The 21049-nt window shown below is 43.9% G+C and overlaps 1 protein-coding gene across 14 annotated transcripts in view; it reads right to left on the reverse strand.

Moving 5' to 3' along the window:
• The window catches only part of LOC118795688 (discs large homolog 1-like protein), a 149368-nt gene that overhangs the window by 60234 nt on the left and 68085 nt on the right, over positions 1 to 21049 (reverse strand). For 8 of the 14 annotated variants that reach the window (XM_036554354.1, XM_036554352.1, XM_036554355.1 and 5 more), the window contains one exon: positions 19914 to 20021. The exons of 3 other annotated variants lie outside the window; for them this stretch is intronic. In XM_036554354.1, coding sequence (XP_036410247.1) covers positions 19914 to 20021 — 108 coding nt within the window. Of the gene's footprint in view, positions 1 to 6459; positions 7060 to 14396; positions 14447 to 19913; positions 20022 to 21049 lie in introns of those variants that run through there. 3 more of the 14 variants (XM_036554367.1, XM_036554363.1, XM_036554365.1) reach the window with 2 other exon arrangements.

Below are 21049 nucleotides of genomic sequence, written 5' to 3' on the forward strand. Positions count from 1 at the left end.
AGGTCCCCGAGCCTGAAAGCGCAAGGTTATGCACGATCTCCGGGCAATTAAGGCTTGCGGAGGATCAAGGCTGCAACCGCGGGAATTAGCGAGACAAATTCTCCCTGTTGCGGTACTTTGTCATTGATTGACAAGTCTGCTGCGTAATCCCGGGGACGACTGGCTGAAGATCGACAAATGTATCTCAGCGGCGTAGAAAACACCAGAAACTAGAGAGCAGAAAACATCCGGAGTGGCGGGTCTGTCATTTGCAAGCAGATAACATCACAGATGCTCCATTTACGGAACAGCTGGGCATGCTTGAGATTGGAAATTCCGTCTCTCACTGTTGAATCTTAAAGCGTTAAAGATTTTCTGTCTAATAATTAATATTCAGGGGGCACAACCAAATTATGAAGCCACTGCTTGCAACCCAGAGTGTGCTATTATCAGTCCTAGACAAGGAAGGAAGAAGGAAGAGAAAAAAAACTGAGCTCACGGTTTCCTGTTTAATGGTCTCTGCTAATGTCTTCTAGCTCTACCCAGGCATGCACGGTATGAGCTTTTCCTAATCCCAGCCATGGATGGAAATGAAAACAACCTTTCCAACAACAGAGCAGGGCTTTCTTTCCCCAAAGTAAAGGCCACCGTGAAGGGGGAGTTTTCTCTCCCTGGCCCTCATGACTGTGAGTGACAGAAGAGCAGTGGCATCTCTGTCACCTCAGTGACTCCAATGCCTCCTGCGAGTACACCTGCTGTTCCCAGATCAGGCCGTCCTGACTCCACGCCGCACTCTTTCTGTGCCAATCACTGTCAATCACGGTGCCTCTCCAGACTGTTGCCATAAGGACACAGGATTTGATGCCATTACAAAATGAATGGCTGCTTTTACTTGATTATATGGCCAGGCATATTCTATGTTCTCTATGTGTTTCACATGCACACAAGCTTGAATGTATTCCCATTTACGATGAATGTTCAAACAACCAAGACTTCTCTGCAGAATTGTTTCTCTTTAACAATATAAATCACCTTTTCTGCCTATTCCCTGGGTCCAATGCTTGTTTAAGGGACACAGGGGAATAAGGATGAAGTTATAATTAAGAAAGTGAAGATAAATTCCAAAGAAATCCCTTCTCTCAAAGTCTAGGGAAAAAAAGTCATAATGTGGCAATAAAAATCTGACTGGGAGAGAAAAGCTCCCGAGACAAAGCATACTGTATGAGCTGAAGCCCAGAGGGGACAGCCTTGCTTCATTGTACAAACTTGACCCATTTCCATCCTAAGTGACATTCCAAAGAGTCCCCATGAAAGGGGCTATGGTGAAGGCGCCAATGGCTGTAGCCAGAGTCCTTTTCGTCCACTGCTCAAGCATTTCCACTACAGCGAGGTGCTGAGGGTACTCCACTCCTGAAGAGGACACCTGGCACGAACACACTGCAACAATACAATCTTCAAGCAAAAACAAGAGCTTACAACAGACGAGTTCACACTGCTATGGCCTCCTCAAGAGCATCTACAGCACCACTCTGAAAATGTGCAGTATTCATTTGCTCACTGCAATACATCTGCGCATTCGTGCACGTTCATATAATCACCTAGAGCTACAAACGGTCTGTATTGTTCCCTTATCCCCTGCCTGGCTTCAGAGTGATAGTATAATATAACTGATGATGTAATAATATTGTTATATGACATGAGCTGTACTGAAACCTCATGTACTGCCCGATTGGTCTCACAGTAATAACAACATTCCTATGCATTATACATATTACAGATATTTTATATATATTCCTTTTTACCCTGTGCTTTGATCTGTGAACATGTAGCAGGAGAGCTGCAGGCAATGTATCTGCACCCCCCTAAAAAAAAAACAACGGCTTACAATTTTGCACGCAGTGTTGGCATGTACTAATGTGAAGATAGCACCGTCTAGCTTTATGCTCCTTGTTTTGGCAAACTAACTCTGCCATATGGATAGAAAGTGTACAGTCTCTAACATTACTCCACATTATCCAGACAGAACCTCCGTCCTCAGTCTCTCTAAAGCAGGAGGTATGGTCTACCTGTAATACCTTTAATCTTTCTTAGTTTGTTATTATATCAATCCATCTTCATTCCGTCTTCACTTCAGCATGCTCCTTTACTATTAAACTTTGTTGATAAGAAGCAGTTCTTAGTTTGCATTTGCAAATGAGTTTCCTTCAAAGGGCTCCCAGGCTCATAAATTATTTCAGACTCAAACTACAAGCGAGCAATACGTTCTTTTTAGCGTTGCATCCAAAGTATCTGCAAGCTGTCGATGTTAAAAGCAACAAAAATGTTGTTTGGTTTCGCTTTTTTTTTTTAGATTACACAAGGCACAGCACACACAATGTTTTTGTCATTGCCGGTTCTGCAAAATCCAAGACCTGAACACATGCGCAGAGGGTCTTCAGCTATGTGTAGGATATGGGACCTAAGTTCCATCCATGGGACAAAAGGCTTTAAATTAATCATCCACTGACATTCCCCATCATAGACCTTTTAATCTTCTGGAGACATTCTGACATGATGCTTTGCATTTGGTTACCTGTTCCCATACATGCAATGTGTTACACTGCAGCATTCAGAAATAGTGAATATCTGATGTGGACATGGCTGAGTCGGTCTGCCCATGGTTGCCTGCAGGCTGTATTCTCAATAAATCACTTACCAATCAATATATTCATATTGCCCCAGTGCCAACAAACAGTGTCATGTATCAGAACATAAACCGTATTTCACTCCCCTTCAAAAACATTCACAGAAATCTTTAGCCATTTCCCTGTGCACAGAATTTGCCTTCAGCATACCAGTGCAACACCCACTACATCCAGGTAGTACAGCCTCACCACTGCAGCATAGGATCACTGTTACATAAAGACATAGCTGAATATCAGTTTGGAAGGCAGTCGACTCTGGCTGGTCTGGTTTAATTTATCGTGACTGGATGCTTTGTGGCAGGATGCTATGTTCTTTATGGGCTTGGATTTCTCTCTAGTGTTCAGACAGAGTGGCCCATTAGCTCCTGTTACCAGCATAAACAAGTTAGCCATTTCTCAGGAATGGCCCAAGAAGCCTTCCTTTCCATTTTTCCTTAACACTGCCGTCTCTGCATTAAATAAATTACAGTATTAACCCCTCTTTGTTCATGGTTTTAGGATTTGCAGGTCTGAGTATTCGATCCCAGTTACTAGACTCCTATTGCATCCAAAAACCACGAAAGCTCCTCATGCCCTACGCTACTCTGACTACCCACAAGCAGATAATTCAGTGCTTCACGATTTCATGAGTTGTTTCATGTTACTGTGTAACAGGTAAAGGAAAAGTCAGAAGTACTCATTTCACAGTACATTTTACAGAGTTTTGTTTTTGCAGCAATTACTACAATTTATCACCTGTGAATATCGTGGGAGTAATGTATTTCAGAAATTTGATTTGTTTGACTTCTTGTGGAAACACTGAAAATTAATGCTTGAACCAGCAGATACGCCCATATGTAACAAATCCAGATCTGTAAATGAGATGAATTCACTCCAGAATTTAGGAATTGCTGCTTCTTAGACCTGCAGACCCTGATTCTTCTGTTGGTCTACACCTTTGCCTTAGCAATAACATAAACATAAATAACATAAAATGACATTGCTTTTCCTTTGTGTGAACCATGTGTGCGTGTTACACTTGTTAGAGAGACATATAACAGCTCAGCAGGTGATTTTGAGAATATGGGATGGACTGCATTCATTTAAAAAGAGTAACCTTGCGCTCTCTTCTGTGTTGATGCTGGCTGGGTGAGTGAGGGACAACACGTGACCCTGTTGCTGAAACACTGGTTGTTTCCGCCCTTTCAGGATATGACAGCAATGTGCTTACTGTCTGATGTAGACTCTGAGGGTCAAGCCCCCTGAATCCAATGGACACACCGGCTAATGCCTGGTCTGCTGAAAAGCAAGGCTGTACAATGCCCCAGAGGGCCATAATCCCTGGGCATGCCTCTAATTACTCCTCTCCACTAGATCCTCAACCGCCTTATCTATCTTGGAAAGATTGCGTGTGAAGGGCCATTTTTCATTCAGTAAGTGCTTTTCACAACACTGAGTGGGGAAAAACAACTTACAAAATCCATTATGAACACTTGCCGTAACTCAAAGCATAACAGACTTCTGAACAGTTAATGGTGCCCAGCCTTAATAAGGAACACTGAAATTCATTAAAAAAGACACATTTTTGAGTTATGCTTACATAAGATGGCGTTATGAACCAAGAGCAAATTTCAACAGATGCAGTTTAGAGTTGACTTTTATTTAGAGTTATTCAGACATGATAACATTAAATCATGCCTTCAAATATTGTCAAATTTGTATCAATTATACATAATATGCATTCCCACGGAAAGCTGTTCTTACATTCAAACATATAGATCTATTTTTGGAGTATATTCAGTGTGATCCTTGCTGTTAGGTGTCAGTTATTGGAGTTTGTAGCTACACACTGAAATTCTCCACCGTAAAAGGAAAATAATCCTAAAAAAATCTATGAAATTTAAAGGTAGCTGTAAAAGACAGCACAAAAACAGCATGTTCCTCTGCAGTGACATAACAGACAATATGCATGAAATTCTATTTTGGACATTTTATTAATCAAAAATCTGCCAATTCAGCTTGAAGGCAGAGCACAGGGTTAAGCATAAGATTATTGACTGTAATGTTCATAGTGCTTTTTTTTTTCCATCATTAGGTATAAGAAATACGCAAGCTCTTCAACTTTCACAGGCCTGAATAAGTCCACAATCATAAAATGCACATGCTGTAAATGTAAATGGATCCACAAGAGTCAAAAGGAGAGCAGGGTCAAAGAAGGGTCTTTGACAAGAAAATGCTATGATGTAGGCTGAACAGGCTTGTACCAATTTTGAAATATAGTTTTTTTTTTCTTTGCATGACAAACTTATAACTCATATTTGAACAAAAGAAGATAATGACTGTATTGGCTACGCAGATCAAGAAATCACAGTGAAAGTGAGGCATATTGTTGAGCAAATACACAAGACCGTATCAAAGCCCCTCACTGAAGATTAAAATGTAATATTCATCAGGCCTGTCCTGAGGCAATTACAAACTGATTAGAAGGAAAGATGTGGGCGGCAGCCTGGGGCACTGACCAGCTATATCATCTGCACAACTTCCTGTTCCCTCATCCATCTTCTATCAATATGTAATGATGTAAACTTGGCAGCACAAGGGAAACCTGATCCCTCCACTACTGCAGATGGTATTTGGCCAAAGCACAAGTGAATACTATGCCTGGAGGCTTACAAAAGACAGTATACCTTACAGAAACGCCTTAGCAAGTTTGTAAACTCTCAGCTATCCAAGTATATGGTCAGGAGATATGAGTGAATGATCCACTTGCTCCTGTTGGGTTTTTAAAGGAGTCAGTGAATTCCAAAGCAGGACATGGAATTTAACCTGTTAAAAACAGAGGTGTTGAGCTTGGAGATGGTATCTCAGTGGGCTGGCTTTGGCCCTTTTTTCTTAGCACACTGAACAGAGGCTGACTGTGCATCGCACAGCTTTTATTCAAAAGCAAAGTTCTACAACACCCACACTGTAACTCAGCGCTTTTCTTATGCTTCAATATTTCAGAGACAACTAACCAGGCATAGGCACGGGCACAATCTTACAGGTTAAGATTTTAATTCAAAGGGTGCAGCTTGGCTTGGTTTAGAGCAAATTAACAGAGCATTAGAACAGCAGAGTCATGTATCCAGGCCTCACTTAGATAACTACTTGCAGTGTGGCCGGATTACACAAGATTAAAAAAAACATTCAGACTATGCTAATGTATCCTCAATCAGCTTCAGTGCAGAAAATTACATACATAAATCAACCATGATCTTTAACTTGCTTTCATCATGTCATTATAATTGTGGTCAATAATCCATAAAATAAGGGCTGCAGCATAGTCTTGCACCTACTGCACAGAATGAATGGAACTGGACTTTTGCTTTTGCAGAATACTGTTTGCACTGATATTTGCTTGACTCTACTGTAATCATCTCACTGTGTAAAGCCGTTAAACCTCTAGAATGAGTCATTCCTCTCACCCTTTACCTCGCAGAAAAAAAAACTCCACGCTGCAGTTAACAGCAGTCGCTTCCAAGACTGGGTGTCAAAGTGAAAGCATGCAATCAAAACATGACAAACCCCTCCAAGAACCACCTCTGATAAATGAAAATGCTTTTTATAGAAAAAAAAAAAACCTTGAATACTTCCTAATTACTCTTAGAAATGACTTGACTGAAAAACTTACAACCACGAGTAGAAACCGGCCCTTGTATTTAAAAAAAAAAAAAAAAAACCTCCCAAAATGGAAGCTGGAACATGTCCCTCCTTGCATGGGGAGGGACTCCCACTGGTGGCTGGAGACAGGTGTTAGCAGGTGGGTGAAGGCTGTTACCTGGCTGGCCCCAGCCGTGATGCAGTCGGTGAAGGCGTTGCGGCGGGTGAAGAAGTCGAGCAGCTGCTGCCAGCGGGAGGGCGCCTCCTCCGTGGAACTGCGCTTGGCCCAGTGCTTCAGCTTCGGCCCCGCCGACGCCGAGCCCTGACCGGAGCCCGCATTGCCGCGGTTGCTCCTGGGGTACAGAGTGTTGTTGCCGAAGATGTAATTCATCCCTGGGCGGCGGGCGTGCACAAGTGCCGCCGAGTTCTCTCTTCTCGGGCTGCAGCTCGTGCTACGGCGGAGCTGCTGGGCGGCGGAGGTGATTGGGAAGCGAGAGGAAAGCGGTCTCTCTGATCAGGTTACAGCATCCTCCCGCTAATTTCGCCACTCCAGAAAACACCCCCCCTCCCCCAAGATGAATTCCTAAACTTGATGGTAAAAATCCGGCAAGCTACCAGCGCAAGTTCAGTCCCTCTTCCTCAAAGAGAGGGATATGGTATCAGAGCTCTCATGTTCAACTGCTCTTCTAAGAGCAGAATATATGACAGAGCGAGGTGTCCTCAGTACCTCTACGCAACTTTCCCCTCTCTCGCTAAGGATCTTCAAACCCCGTCGGAATCAAACGCTGCTTCTTGTGACCGCAAGTAGAAGGGATAACAACAAGAACTCCAGAGAGCTGGAGAGGCAGGAAGTGATCTTAAATTATCAGCTAGGATGCTGCAGCCATTGGACTGGCGAGATCTCCAGGGTTTGCTAATCTAATGGGCTGGGAAAACTAAGAATGCAAATTACCGGGCTTCAATCACTGCCCCTCCTCAAAAAGCGGAAGGAAGATTGCCACACACATTAAATATAAATGGTCCGTTCAAACAGGGGAGGCACTCCATAGAGACTTACGGGTGCCGTCTTGTTTTACCTCCACCACAATCCTCCTCTTGCAGTCAAAAAAAAAGTGTTACATCTTACTGCAAGTCATCTGGTCAGTGCAGACCACAAGAAAGCTTTTGCACAGCCATCGATTTTCGTCCTGCACCCATCCAGTTCAGGTGGAAAGAAAGAAAGAAAAAAAAAAACCTAGCCTGGGTTTAAATGATATTACAGACACTGCTTAGGCCCTGTATCCCTCTCAAAATGACACAACTACAGCACTTAATCCCAGTGAAAGGCCTCATAAAACAGATTTCCTGGAAGCCGGCAACAAAAGAACAGTAAAACAAGCTTCTCGCGTTCAGATGAAAAGGACAAATCCTGGCAGAGCAGTTTAATCCAGGTAAAAGACAGTCCCCATTTTGCCTGAGTATTCCTCCAGCTATGCATTAGCTTTACAGATACTGCAGCGTTCTCATCTCCCACACACAGCCAATGCAGAATGGAAAACAACAGGCTGTGCCGTTTGGGTTTTAAAAAAAAAAAAAGAAAGAGAGAGAGAGAGAGAGAGAGAAACATAAAAATATCTGCACACATGCCTGTGTAAAAAATCGTTACGTATGCCTTTTGGTTTCCATGGTGCGGCTGATCTTTTAGAGTCAACACACAGCGAAGATACACCCTCCCTGATGAATACTACCCACAGGTGTGCCACAGGTGTCAAATGAGTTAGCAGATATTGTCACAGCCTATGCCTCCATCTCCCCCGGGACCAAATCCATGGCAACTGCTCTCACATCAAATACAGCGAGCAGGAGTCCCTACGAAGCTCCTGTCCTGCCTCTCTTTCCACAGTCTAAATATACTCAGTGGGCTTGCATAAAAATAGGATTGACTGCCTCAACTACCATCCCTCTGCTTTATTCTCATCTTCTGCCACCTGCAACACAGGGAGAACCCCGAGGTCAGCTCTGATGAAATGAAAATTACAGCTGAGTTTTAGATACAGTAATCATAACCACTTTAATGGTTCTGCTAGCAATTTTATGAAGCAGAGATTTTTTTTTTTTTTTTTTTAAAGAAGGCAATTTTCTATGATCATAATATTCACAGCCATTCAATTTATAAAAAACAATCTCTCTGTGGATTTGAACTCAACATCAACATCGTTATTATGGCGCAGCTAGTTTATGCTGAACCGTTTCAGTCGAGCACCACGTTAACCCACACATGACTCTCAATTCAATTGAGCAAAACACAACCTGCACAGGGACTAGCAATCCGTCTGGGGGGAGCGATCTGAATGAACGGATGCTCTTAATGTCTCCCAATAGGTCTCCTGTCACCCTGGATTTGCCAAGGAGCAAAAGAAAATGTGCAGACCCTTGTGACCTGTTCCAGGCGCAGCTGATCTGCTCTGAGCTTTAATTGAGCTTTCTTGTCTCAAACCCAGAATAAAAAAAACAATCACCAACACCATCACTTGTAAGTCTGGACATTCCGGGTCTACAAACACACACCAATACACAAAAGACAGGCTCGGCTCAACTTCTGAATACGAATTCCGCCTTCAAATTAATATCTGACCTTAAAACATTGCAGGGAATCAATAATGCATTCCCAATTAACTAAAATCATAGTAGTATGCATGTTTAATGAGAGCACTGCAGTGGTCCTGACTGTCTCACATACTGATTTAAGGTCCCTTACCAGCGGTGGGCCACACTACCTGTCTTGCAGCTCCTTGACAATTAAAACATTATAGTAGAGTGTTGGTGCGCAAGATGCCTCTGGCAGTAAAGGGGAGGTAATTGGCTACAGAAGAAGGGCTCTTTCTCACTCATCCGCTTGCAGGTAGCTACAGCAGACGTCTTGCTTTGAATCGTATCCTAAAAGTATGGTAGCTATGGATATTTGACATTTTACGGGCTTAGTCGGTCACATTTTTTGACACACTAAAATTTGTTTCCGTGCAACACGTAAAACATGAATTTTGCATGTCTCTATGGTGCACTTACACCATAAGGAAACTGCAGGACTGGTAGCCACTGTTGCTAAATGCTTAATCCATAATACTGGAAAATAAACACATTTTAAAAACATTCAGATTACATCAGCAGAGATGCGGCTATCCTCCAATTGTTGTTTGCTTCACTGCAGTGCACTGTGGGACATCTCAAATGGAAAACAGCCATTGGCTGCATTTGAAGGAGACATGTGAGATGAGATGTGGCTTCAAACCGCATTCACAAGCACAGAGGGTGTGTGAAGAGGCCAGTATTGTAGTACAACTGAGGACTTCAAACTGGGTGGAAAAGGGGAAAAGGCACACAGACTTTACTTAAAAATACTCCCTCAGATATTTTAAGTATTTATTCACCAGCCGTGTACGGGCCTTTGATTTGGTGTGTGCTCGGGGTTCCCTGGGGTTCATCCTTAAATAAATATTTGCTTCTCCAAAAATTCTGTATACCAGTTGTAACTAATTAAGAAACACAAGTTGTTTTTTCTCTTTTTAAAACATGATATTATGAGTAATATCAAACACTGACTTGTGTTCCTACCCTGATAGTACAGCTTTCAGTCCTGTGAAATCTGTAAGGTTACAAGGGACCGGTCTTGGGCGTTGGCCTGGAGTGGTGCAATGCAAAAGCGATGGGGTTTTAGGCCAGATCCATTTAGCTGAGACACATTTCCCAGGCTCCAGTGCAGCTAATGTGTTGAGATGTCCATAAAGCGGAGGGTTTTACAGCTCCATGCTGCTTTAAAGCCACACAGGACACCACCACACCATCACCCCACATGCACTCTCCAACAGCACTGTCTCCTAAATGGAGGACATTATTCACAAGTGACAAACTCGTCCCATAATTCACTGAAGACAATTCCCCTCAGTACATACAGAAGGCAACTATCAGAGTTCAAAAGTACACGTTTAATATTGACACTCTGCATTATTCATTGGACAGAGACTGTTTAAGCGGTTCCTGTCTTCTGAATATTTGCCCTCTGACATCAGGGGGTTAACTTTAATGCCAGTAAAAATTAAGCAGCCATGTAAACTAGGACCTACAAACTGACTGAACGGTAAGTTTCAATGGTTGCAAACCTGCTGTATCCTGTAATACCACTAGTTGCATTGTTCAAAAGGACCATCGTACAGGTAATCATGTATGCATTGCCTAAAATAAAAATACTTGCTATAAACTCATTAATTTTTTATTTTTAAGTCCTTTCAAAGGCTATCACAGCTGCTGCATGTGAAATTAAAAAGGAAGAATTTCACAACTGCAACTATCAAATGTTTAGTTCTTTAAGGGACGTGACACAATTCCCATACTGACTAGATTTACATAGCTATAGGCTAAAAAGGGCTTATCTATCAATGGCAGGGTTGCACTGTACGTAGGGCCTTGTCTAACAGGTCAAGAAAACCCATTCCAACATTGCAGGCCTTGATTAATGGCAATATGATTTATTGAGGGGATTATCAATGGAGCACCAATAAACATATTTCACAATTTCATTATAAACACTGCAAAACACTACCAGATGCAGTTTTTCTGCATGAACACAAGTGGCAGTTTACAAAAGGAGGGAACACAGCTAAGGACATACAGAATCCATGTTTTTTTAAAAGCATAATGGTTTAACTGCTACAGCAATGCACAGTGCTTAATCCACTTTCTAAAGAGCAATTCCTGACATCGAACCTTGCACAGAAGATGTACAGCTTCCGATATAGGAGCCTAGCGGGCCTGATTTAATTAGCTATCTGCCGACGGACACGTAGTATTCCTCTCGACGACAGCCACACGTTATGCAAAATAATAAGGGCTTTCAAGGCTCTCCTGCTGAGAGAGGCCGGGCAAACAGGCTCCTTCAGCGCCAGACATGGAGGAATTCTGCATTCAGACGCACACTGCCTGCGTCTGTCATCAGGTAAGAAGGGAACGTACTACATAACGCCTTCCTTTTCCTGAAAGCCTGTCTTTCTGTGCATCATCACTGCTGCTCATTGCCTTCACATATTTCTTCAGTCCCGTCCGCGTCACTGTTCCCTCGTTTGGGAGGTTCCTGGGTGTGAATCGATACCTAAAAGCCAGCGCAAAGCCGTTTCCGAGCATCTCTGCCTCTATCTTAAGCTTCGGGCCCGAAGGCAAAACAGCCAGCCGGGGTGAAAACAGGAGGAGAGACGAGCCCTCGCCTTAAAGACAAAATGTCGACTGCTGCTTATTAACAGGCAGCTTTGAACGTGTCCGTTTTTTTTTTTTCCCTCCTCCTCGCTTATGCAAGAGCGGCAGGTTCTCCCATCATCGACTGCACCCATAAATCATTCATCTTATTTAGTCACAAACAACCAAACAGACCAACGGCGGGATCTGTCTATTAGGTGGCTCAAAAAGCAGTACATGTAATGAATGTGACAAGACCTACAGGTCACATGTAGAATGCGCCATTATAAAGAGTCAAGTGCTGGTGGATTCAAGGGCGAGGATTCGACAATGAATTTGCTCTGTGGCGAGTTGGTATGGAAAGTGATTGCGGTTGATTTCAGCATGACACAAGTCATTTGGCTTTAAAATTACACATAAATGAACAGAAAGCTCAGGTGAGCAGTGCTGTATTTTTCTGCTCAATGAGTAGCCTTTGATTAGTCCATAAGTACCATGTGACATGCCTGGGCCAACTGTAGACCAGTGTGCTCTGTGTAAAGTCAAAGTCTGCTCATATATGCACCTGATGAATTTCAAAAGATACTGTTTTAAGACTGACTGTCACTTGAAGTAGAAATATCTTATTTACAGTGACAGGACTGTATTACTTTGAAATTTTAGCATTTTTTCCAGTCTGATGGTCATTTACAGTTTTACAGGCTATTCTGTAGCCATGTTGCTTTTAGTTCTGTGTTATGCATTAATCTTGCTATGATAACCTTCAATGAGGTTATTAAAGTGCCAGTCAAATTAATAGTAATAAAAACTGATGTTGTTATCATCATTCAGAGTTCCAATAGACATTTCTGCAGGTTCTTTCTAAGGGGTTTTTCATTCCTGAAACATTACCCTTCAAATGCTGCTTGACATAATGACATATGAAGAGAACAATTAGCATAAACTGACAAATGACATAGGCCTATGTTGGGTAGATTACGTTTCAGAAATATTGCCAGCCCGTGTTAAATCCTACGTTAAATAAGTGGGTGGCAACAGAGAGAGCACAAGTAGAGCATTCCTGTCATGTTGGGTTTCTGCCTTCTGTTCTCCCCTCTTCCAATCAGAGCTCCAGCCAGAGGCCACACCCCTCAAAATTAGCCAACAAACAACCAGTCCTGTCTACACATGTCTATACCACATTTACATTTATTCATTTGGCAGACACTTTTATCCAAAGCGACTTACAAGTGAGGCAGAGTACACCGCAAGCAAAAAGCCATATAAGGAGTCAACAATATTAGAAGCCAACATTATAAGCCAATATAAAACCAATGGCATGATAGCATGGACAATGTATTGCTAAGCAATGGCCCAAAATTCATTTTAAGGAACGCAAAGCAAGACTTTTATCGCAACAGATGAAAGCAGGCAGCAAAGTCGACCGATGTAACTGTGCTTGAATGGTAATTGTACTGGGATGCAGGGGACCCTTGTGTAACACAGAACAAATAATACAGCACTGTAACTCTCACTGGTCCTACGCTTGATTGAGGCCACAAAGTATAAGCCTTAGTTCATTAATAGCACATTCGTATGTGGTACACACATAATATATGTCTCTGCGAACATTCATGAACATACTTCAAATGTCTAAACATCTTTACCCCCAACAAAAACACTTTCAGTCTTGGGTCTGCTCATATCAGCCTGCATGCTATGAAGCCACGTTTCTTCCATAACGGTGCATGACTGCTTATATATTACAACACGTAATCATACCCAAAAATAAAATGCACTCCCAAAAGAGAAGCATTCACTGCACTGTTGTTCTGCATACCTTTATAATTTCTCCACTTTTTGTTTCTCACCAATATCTGTGACTCCTCATTTCATCAAATAAACACTTTCATCCAAGTTGAGCTAATGTTCTCTTCAAAAACAGCATCAAATGTATCAAATTAGCCATTTTTGTGTGTTTACCAGTAATTTAACAGCATAAAAGACATTTTAGTAATAAAGATTACAGCAATGTAGCAAAGCGAGCTAACGCTGCAATTACTCATAACGAACCACGCAAGAACGCAAATTAGCACTTCACAAAACTCACAACCCGCTCTTTTTAGTACTGACAACAAACCAAACACCACACTATGGCATCCAGCCCAGAGCTACACAAATTGGTTCTAAAGGTATTGATAAAACCCTGATCGCCCAGCCGATCGGCTTGCAGCTGTTCCAGCAGGAACCCCACTGGGCCTGCAAAGAGGTAGAGCAGAGGGAGACCCTCGGCAGCTGCGTCACACACGGTGCTCCCTGAGGACCGCTGCAGTGGGGCTGGAGAGCACGCTCCAGCGGAAACAGCGCCCCCTGGCTGAGAGAAGAGCAAAGCGCACCTGCACGCCATCAGGCCGGCGCTGCTCTCGTTACGGCTTGCACCCGTGGATGCGAAGCTGGGGGTCACCCATTTGCCCGAATGTCATGCCACCCCAGCTAGTGCAGACACCCCTATTCCCGGATTTAAAAAGCTCACTTTCCTCTTTGGTTTCTGCACTGCCGTGAAGGGGTGCAACGCGAAGACAGCCTTCTCCTGGAAGAATGTTCAAGAAGGAGAACTGAACGTGGATGTGGAAAGAATGACTGTTTTAATGAAGGCTTTGGAAATCGCGGCGCTGCTTCAGCCAGTTTAGAGGGTGACCACCCCGCGCAGAGGGCGCCATTGTGAACACCAGGGCCACGTCTCTGGCTCGACAGTACAGCCGGTTCACATGCAAATATCGCTCCCGCTCGTACCCACACACACCCACACCCACACACACTCCCACACACAAACAAACACGTACACACCCACATCCACCCGTACATAAACAAACACATACACACACAGTCACCCCCACACACAGGCTCCCCTCCCCCCAAAGCCCGAACACCTACCAACAGGTGCAGATGCAGCCTCTTGGTCCTCCGGATGGTCCTCATTATGCGGCGGCCCACCTTTTTGGCGTACCACGCGGAGGCAAGCATTGTGTACCGCACGCTTCCCAGGCACCGAGATGTGGGCAACCGGGGGGCTAGCAGGTATGACGGACGCTCCTGTCGGAACGGGGGGCTTTGACGCAGGAGGAAAACTTTTACTCCCTCGCTTCTGCCGATCACAGCCCCAACGCGGAGCCGTGGGGGTGGGGGTCGAGGGGGGGGGGGGGGGCACCCAGGTAGCGCGGACGAAAAGGTAACAGCTCCTGCGGACGTGGAGCGCCTGGCTGTCTGTTTCACATACACCCGCCCGAGAACGGCAGACGCGTCTTCCTGAGAGTCTGCTTTTATTTTCCCTCCCTTTTTTCTCCCCCTCTCTCCCTCACCCTCTCTCCTTCTCTCTCCCTCTCTCCCTCACTCGCCTCCCCCCCACCCCCACCCCCTCCTCTCAGTCAGGCGAGTGCGGAGCCACAGCCCTGGCTGATGCGGCTGCAGATGTGAATCATTCCGCCGCAGCCCTCGCTGGGACGAGCAGCAGGGGCAGACGAGCGGCGGGCGTAGCAGGGGGGCTGGGCGGCCGGCGGGTTGCAGGTGCCTGCGCCTTCCTCACCGTTTAGGAAGGTGAGGGGAGGAGAAGTTCTCCGTACCGCAGGGCGAATAGGCGATGGCGGCGGCGGGGAGAGAGGGGCTGAGAGAGGGGCTGGGAGGGTTGCAGTGTGGGGCAAAGCCAGCCCAGGGCTCTTCCTCTCCATTCAGTCTTTCCTCTTTAAATACTTTAGCGCGGTTAGCATCTTTCCTTTCTGCTTTGAAATCCCATCCGTGAGCTCTGTGAGTATATGAATTTTTTTTTTAATCAGTCTTGGTATTCATCTCCTGTGCTGATGGAGGGGTGTGTGACAGAGCGAGAGAGACAGAGACAGAGAGAGAGAGAGAGAGAGAGAGAGAAGGAGAGAGAGGGAGAGAGACAGAGACAGAAAGAGATAAAAATGAACACTGCACAAGCTGCCCTCCGCTATTCCTCTTCCTCTGTTTTATTTGCATTTCATTACTTCTCCCTTTCTCCTCGTTTCAGCGGCTGCCCGAATCGGCACACGCCATGCCTTTGTGCTTCACCAGCCTATGGATGACCACAGTCTCTGCAGTGCTTTGCAGACTGTTCCGTCTACAGCGAATGTTAACAGCCAATCTTGCACACACTCGCGCTCAACTTTCAATGGAAGGGAGAAATTGACTGACACCACCGGTTTGAACCAGAACCGCCCTTCCCTCTCTTTTACCATAAAACTACATGTCTACTATTACAAGGACGAACGACAGTTTATTTTCCCTTACAACCACAATCTCACTACATTCACTGTGCACCTTAACAGACCTCAAAGACAATACTAACACAGCAGACTGATGATTTAACCAGCAGTGCAAAGGTGGTTTGGTCTGTCACAACTCAAGCGACACAGAGACACGAATGACCAGCCACGCTACACTCGATCTTCTTGTGGTATCTAGTGACAGATCTGCACTGTCATTGCTTTCGCTGAAAGAGAAGACAGCACTATCTCTGTACCAATTCTTCAAAGAGCACAGGCAAACATCTTTTCACCAGAGAATTAGCCATCTCAGTCACCTTTTGACAATGACATAATGACTAATGGCAATGGCAATAAACATACAGGTTAAGTTTTGAGTTCGCATTGAAAATCGGCTCGGAGGCAGCTGCAGTGCCCACATGTGTGTGTTGTTGTGTCAGAGCACCGACTGCAGCTTGTGCTGGAATTCCAGGGAGAGTGTTTGTTCCACGATAACACAGGCACCCCACACAACCTGCCAATCACACACACACACTCGGAGAGCTGTGTATACAGGTAAACATACTGCGCTAAAAGCACTCCCTGCCATTTACTCCATCTCATGAAAGGTGATGGAACTTTAAAGGACTGGACTGAACATGAGCAGATACACATGCTTCTACTGAGTCAAATCAAAGGTACCGGGCAGGAGGGGCAGCCATACCGCCCTGATGTAGGGGAACTTTAAATAGCTAAAGATGAGCACCTGAACTGCCTCTCTCCTTCCTCCTCTCGTCATGCCTTGTAGTAATGCAGGAGATTATCAACACCTTGCATGAGCTTTCAGGTAATGCGTGCGCTGTTTCTGCTTTGAATTATTGAAGACCTTTAAAACTATGCGCTATCGGATTGGAAGTGACATTTATTGAACATTTTACCTGCCTTTATTATACTGTGTATTATATCATACACCGCAAATCAAATGGGATTATGGGACCACCATAAATCAGTATATATTGCCATGCTACATTACAGGTGTGAATTATCATAGTTGTTAACATACTTAACATAGTTGCTAGTCATTTTTTAATTACTACATTCTTCTAATGAGAACACCTTTTGACCATTCCCACAACTGTGAACTGAATATAGTACCATATTCCCTCTCAAAATGGCAACGTAGGTGCTGAGCACTGAACCACAGGTACTCAAGGCTGGGAACAGAACCGATGTCAGAAACGAATCCTCATTACCTGGTACAGCTGGACAACAATACTGCACTTCAGCTCCGTTACCTCAAACAGGTTACAACTGGGCTTGCGGTGTAGTAACATTAGAAAATCGTGTTCGTAAACAAAAGGCTGTGAATTAGCATTCCAGGAGCTGCACTGCTGGTGTGGGCTTGAGCGCCGTGCATAAACCACACACCCTCCTTTGATGCACCCCCAGCTGATGCAAGCTACAAGGCTTTGCTTTGGTCGAGCTTGCACAGGCCTCCTGCAGGTTTGTGAAAGCAGAACCCATTTTTATAAACCAAGTCTCCAATAATGATATGCTATCCTATGAAAATTTTAAATCAAGAAACTGGCTTTTTCCAAATGTCACAGGTTGACAGCATGTCCCATAAGTATCCACCAGTTTCCTGAATTTGGGAGGATAATATGGGAATTCTTCCCCATTATACTTTGCGTGCTGCATGATTTCAAATTACTTAACTCAATCAGACTGCGTTCATTTTTATGTCCTGTAAACTACAAGCTGAATTTGTCACAGATCACACTTCGCAGGCTGTTTGTGTCATGAGGAGCATGTGACCATGAATCTCAATGAACAAGACAGAAACGCTTTCCCTCTTTCCACAAAGGTAATAGGTATATTACTTTAATAATTAACATCATCATGATGGCATCAGCAAAAGGAAGATTAACTTTAAAGAACTTTAAAGCATCATGCCATAGGCAAGGCATACAGATAGGAAACGTACCATAGGAAAGGCATACTAATTTCACCATAGAGACAAAACTGGTCATGTCCTGTTTTTCCTCCCTCAGAAAAGCTGTCGTGTTGACCGTCACAGCCAACCCGGTGGGCAAGTGGCCGCTATCCAATGCTAAAGTTATTGCTAACTCACGATTTTGATGACAATGCCACAAACACATGACAACCTTTAATTCAGCCATTGCTCCCCCACTATTTACATTCCGTTTTTTAAGACTGACTTTGAATTACAGATGTTATACACATGATCACTTTCAAGCCATTGACTGCACGTACTGACTAAGCACAGTTCTGCCAGTCGTGCATTATTATTATATTGCAGATGTGTTAGTAAGGTAAGCATTATTTGTCCACCCATTTGTACAGGAACGCACAGACTTTATTGTGGTTTGGTCGTCTACTTTCACAGTAGTTGAGCAGTTTGTTTTTCTTTTTTTTGAGGTCCCCCAAAGTGTAGTTTTCCTTTATTCAATATACCTATGTGCACTATTACGTAAATTAAGATTCTAAAAATGACGATCTTGAAAGACTGAACCACCACCATCACTTAGCATCACTTAACACATAGAAGGAATGTGATGAGAACATTCAGTCAGCTAAGAAGCTCCAAGAGCTGTGGACACATTGTTTTCAGATGCATCTCTATGTATGAAGGCTACCGCATTGCTCCCTGGGAAAGCTTAATAACCCTTCACTGCAATGATATTCAGTCTCCCATGTTTGCAGTCTGTAAGTGAAACACAGTGGTCCAGCATATTACCCCTCTCCGGAAGGGGAGTTTTCAGGTCTGAACTTCCATTACAGATTTGTTACATCACCCAATCCGCTGCACTGTCTAGAAGCATTTCCACTGAAAGGGGTCTTATCAGTATAGTGAGTTACAATAAATGAGAGAACTGATGCTATGTTCTGAACAGCACAGGAACCGAATAAAGTGTGTTTCTCATTTGAGTTTGCAGCATTCAGAACCCACTTAAACATAGTCAATATTAAATAAAAATGCGGTAACACTTTATTCATACACCACAATATGCACAATGGTTGTGAAATAGGAAGCCTAAAGCTATCCTCTACTGACCTTTGCGATTGTTAAGAGCAGGAGCCTTTGTGTTTTGTTAGGTAGCATGTCGGGGCAATTAGGCCATAGTTACGTAACCCCAATTAGCTGAGATAGGCTAGCTGTGCTTTTGATGTGACAGAATGAGAACCTGGCAGAAATCTACTGAGTGACCACAACCACATGAGAAAAATCCTAGATGTAGATGAAAATCACACCTACAAATATTTTCATGTATGCACCACACTGATCAGGGCAACAGACTGTAATAGGTACTGCTAAATTCGCAAGAGAAGCCATGTTTCTTACCATTTGACATCAAATTTGAACAGGGAGGAAAAGAAGTCAAACAATGCTAAACGCTTCAACACATTTCGGTAACACATGAGGTATGCTAAAACACTCATCTTCGGCACTCAAAACAGTTTTGTAACGTGGCTCTCAAAATACCTGTAAATACACACCATACTGTATATCTCACATGTGTGGTTTCAGGTGAAACCTTCAGTGTTTGCATTAAGCCGAGTTTCTGAATCGCAGGGCCTTTGGCAGCCCAAACAGACAATGTGTGTGACTGTAAGATTCCAGAGTACTTGGAAAGCCACGGTTCATCCATGCACCCTGAAGGCGAGGGCACTGCCGTGCATGCCCGCATGCTTATGCAGTGATGTTCAAATCGCCTCAGACAGAGAGAGGGTATGCCACATTTGAACATTCGGCACATTCGTCAAATTAAAAAAGCTGAATGAGACACATTAACTACCAGCACATTCAATAAAAGCTCGCTTCCAAGCCAAACCATAGACCAGATTCCACATAAACACAAATCTCTTAATTTCTTAACATAACAGCTAAAATATAAAAGGAGTAAAAAAAAAAAATGTATCAGCCACAAGTAGCCTGCAAGCTTTCATGCACTTTGGCAACACTGCCATCTAGTGCTTGCATGGCATACTACGATGCACAGAAATGGAAAAATCCGACAGCTTCCCCAAAAATGATAGGCGGCGCTTCATCCAAGTCAGATGACAAATCATTTTGAGAGAGTCCGAAGACCAAGGGAGCTGCGGCTGACGGGAGGTCTGTAGCACATGGAGGCAAATTCAACCACCACATGGGACAACGACAGGCATTTACCTGCAACAGCGTATCGCTTTGAGGGTACAACGTGGAGAACGCGGGGGCGGGGACCTCCTCATGTCCTAAAGGGCCCGGCCCATCGAAGATGCATTCCAGGGACTCTACCTACAGAGGGGCAATCAACTAAACCTGTCACAGCAGAACCATGGAGCTGAACGCTCAGAGTGGAGTCAGAAACACACACAGGGAGAGAGAGAGAGAGGGAGAGGGAGAGAGGGAGAGATATAGATCAAGGTGGAGAAAGAGAGAGAGAGCAAGAGACAGTAAGCAATAAAGTGTGGCAAAGAGAGAGTAAAGAGGGGGGAAGAAAGAGAAAAGGGAAGCAGACAGAAATATGAGCACAAAAATCAAAAGTGAGACCCTCTTGTTGACTGGACAGACGCAGACGAAGAAACTGAGATGCTCATAATGAACACACGTCAAACATTACTGACAGAAAGCACAAAGGAGCTGTAAGGGCCTGATAAGGGCAAATATTACTGCAGCTTGAAGAGACAGACATCCACTGTGTCCTAAAATCGGATGATAGGTGTCAGGCAGCATGATCCTTTCGAAAAGCCTGGGAATATACTGTAACATATAAGTTAGCTCCAACAAAACTAAATGTTCCTAAATGTACAACCTGGCTTTAACTGAATTTACCCTAAATGTAGAGGTTGGGTCTAAGTTGACATTAAATTTACAAACTGGCTCTAACTGAATTGACCCTAAATGTCTAAGCAGCCTCTTAATAAATTGATGGCAAATGCACATATTGGGTCTAACTGAAATGACTCTAAATGTATAAGCTGCCTCTTACAAAATCAATGCCAAATGTATTAACGGACTACCCTGACCATAAATGTAAATATGGACCCTTAAATTGGCCCTAAATGTGGAAAAACACAGTCTAAACATGCAAATTAGGATGCTTTCACAGTGCGAGACGAAGCTCTAATAAGCAAGCTGGAGTGGTTCGTGTGGTAAACCCTTGTGAGGCATTGAGGCCCAGCAGTGACATACTAAACTACTGATAACAGATCCCCATTAGACCTGGACAAGCTGGGGCCACGGCTGCGCTGCAGCGATCGTCAATCAGAATGAGATTTATTTCACCATTAATGTCCATTTTAACAGCCATACCGATCGCTCGT

This window comes from Megalops cyprinoides, chromosome 20, assembly GCF_013368585.1.
Source record: "Megalops cyprinoides isolate fMegCyp1 chromosome 20, fMegCyp1.pri, whole genome shotgun sequence".
Classification (NCBI taxonomy): Eukaryota; Metazoa; Chordata; class Actinopteri; order Elopiformes; family Megalopidae; genus Megalops; species Megalops cyprinoides.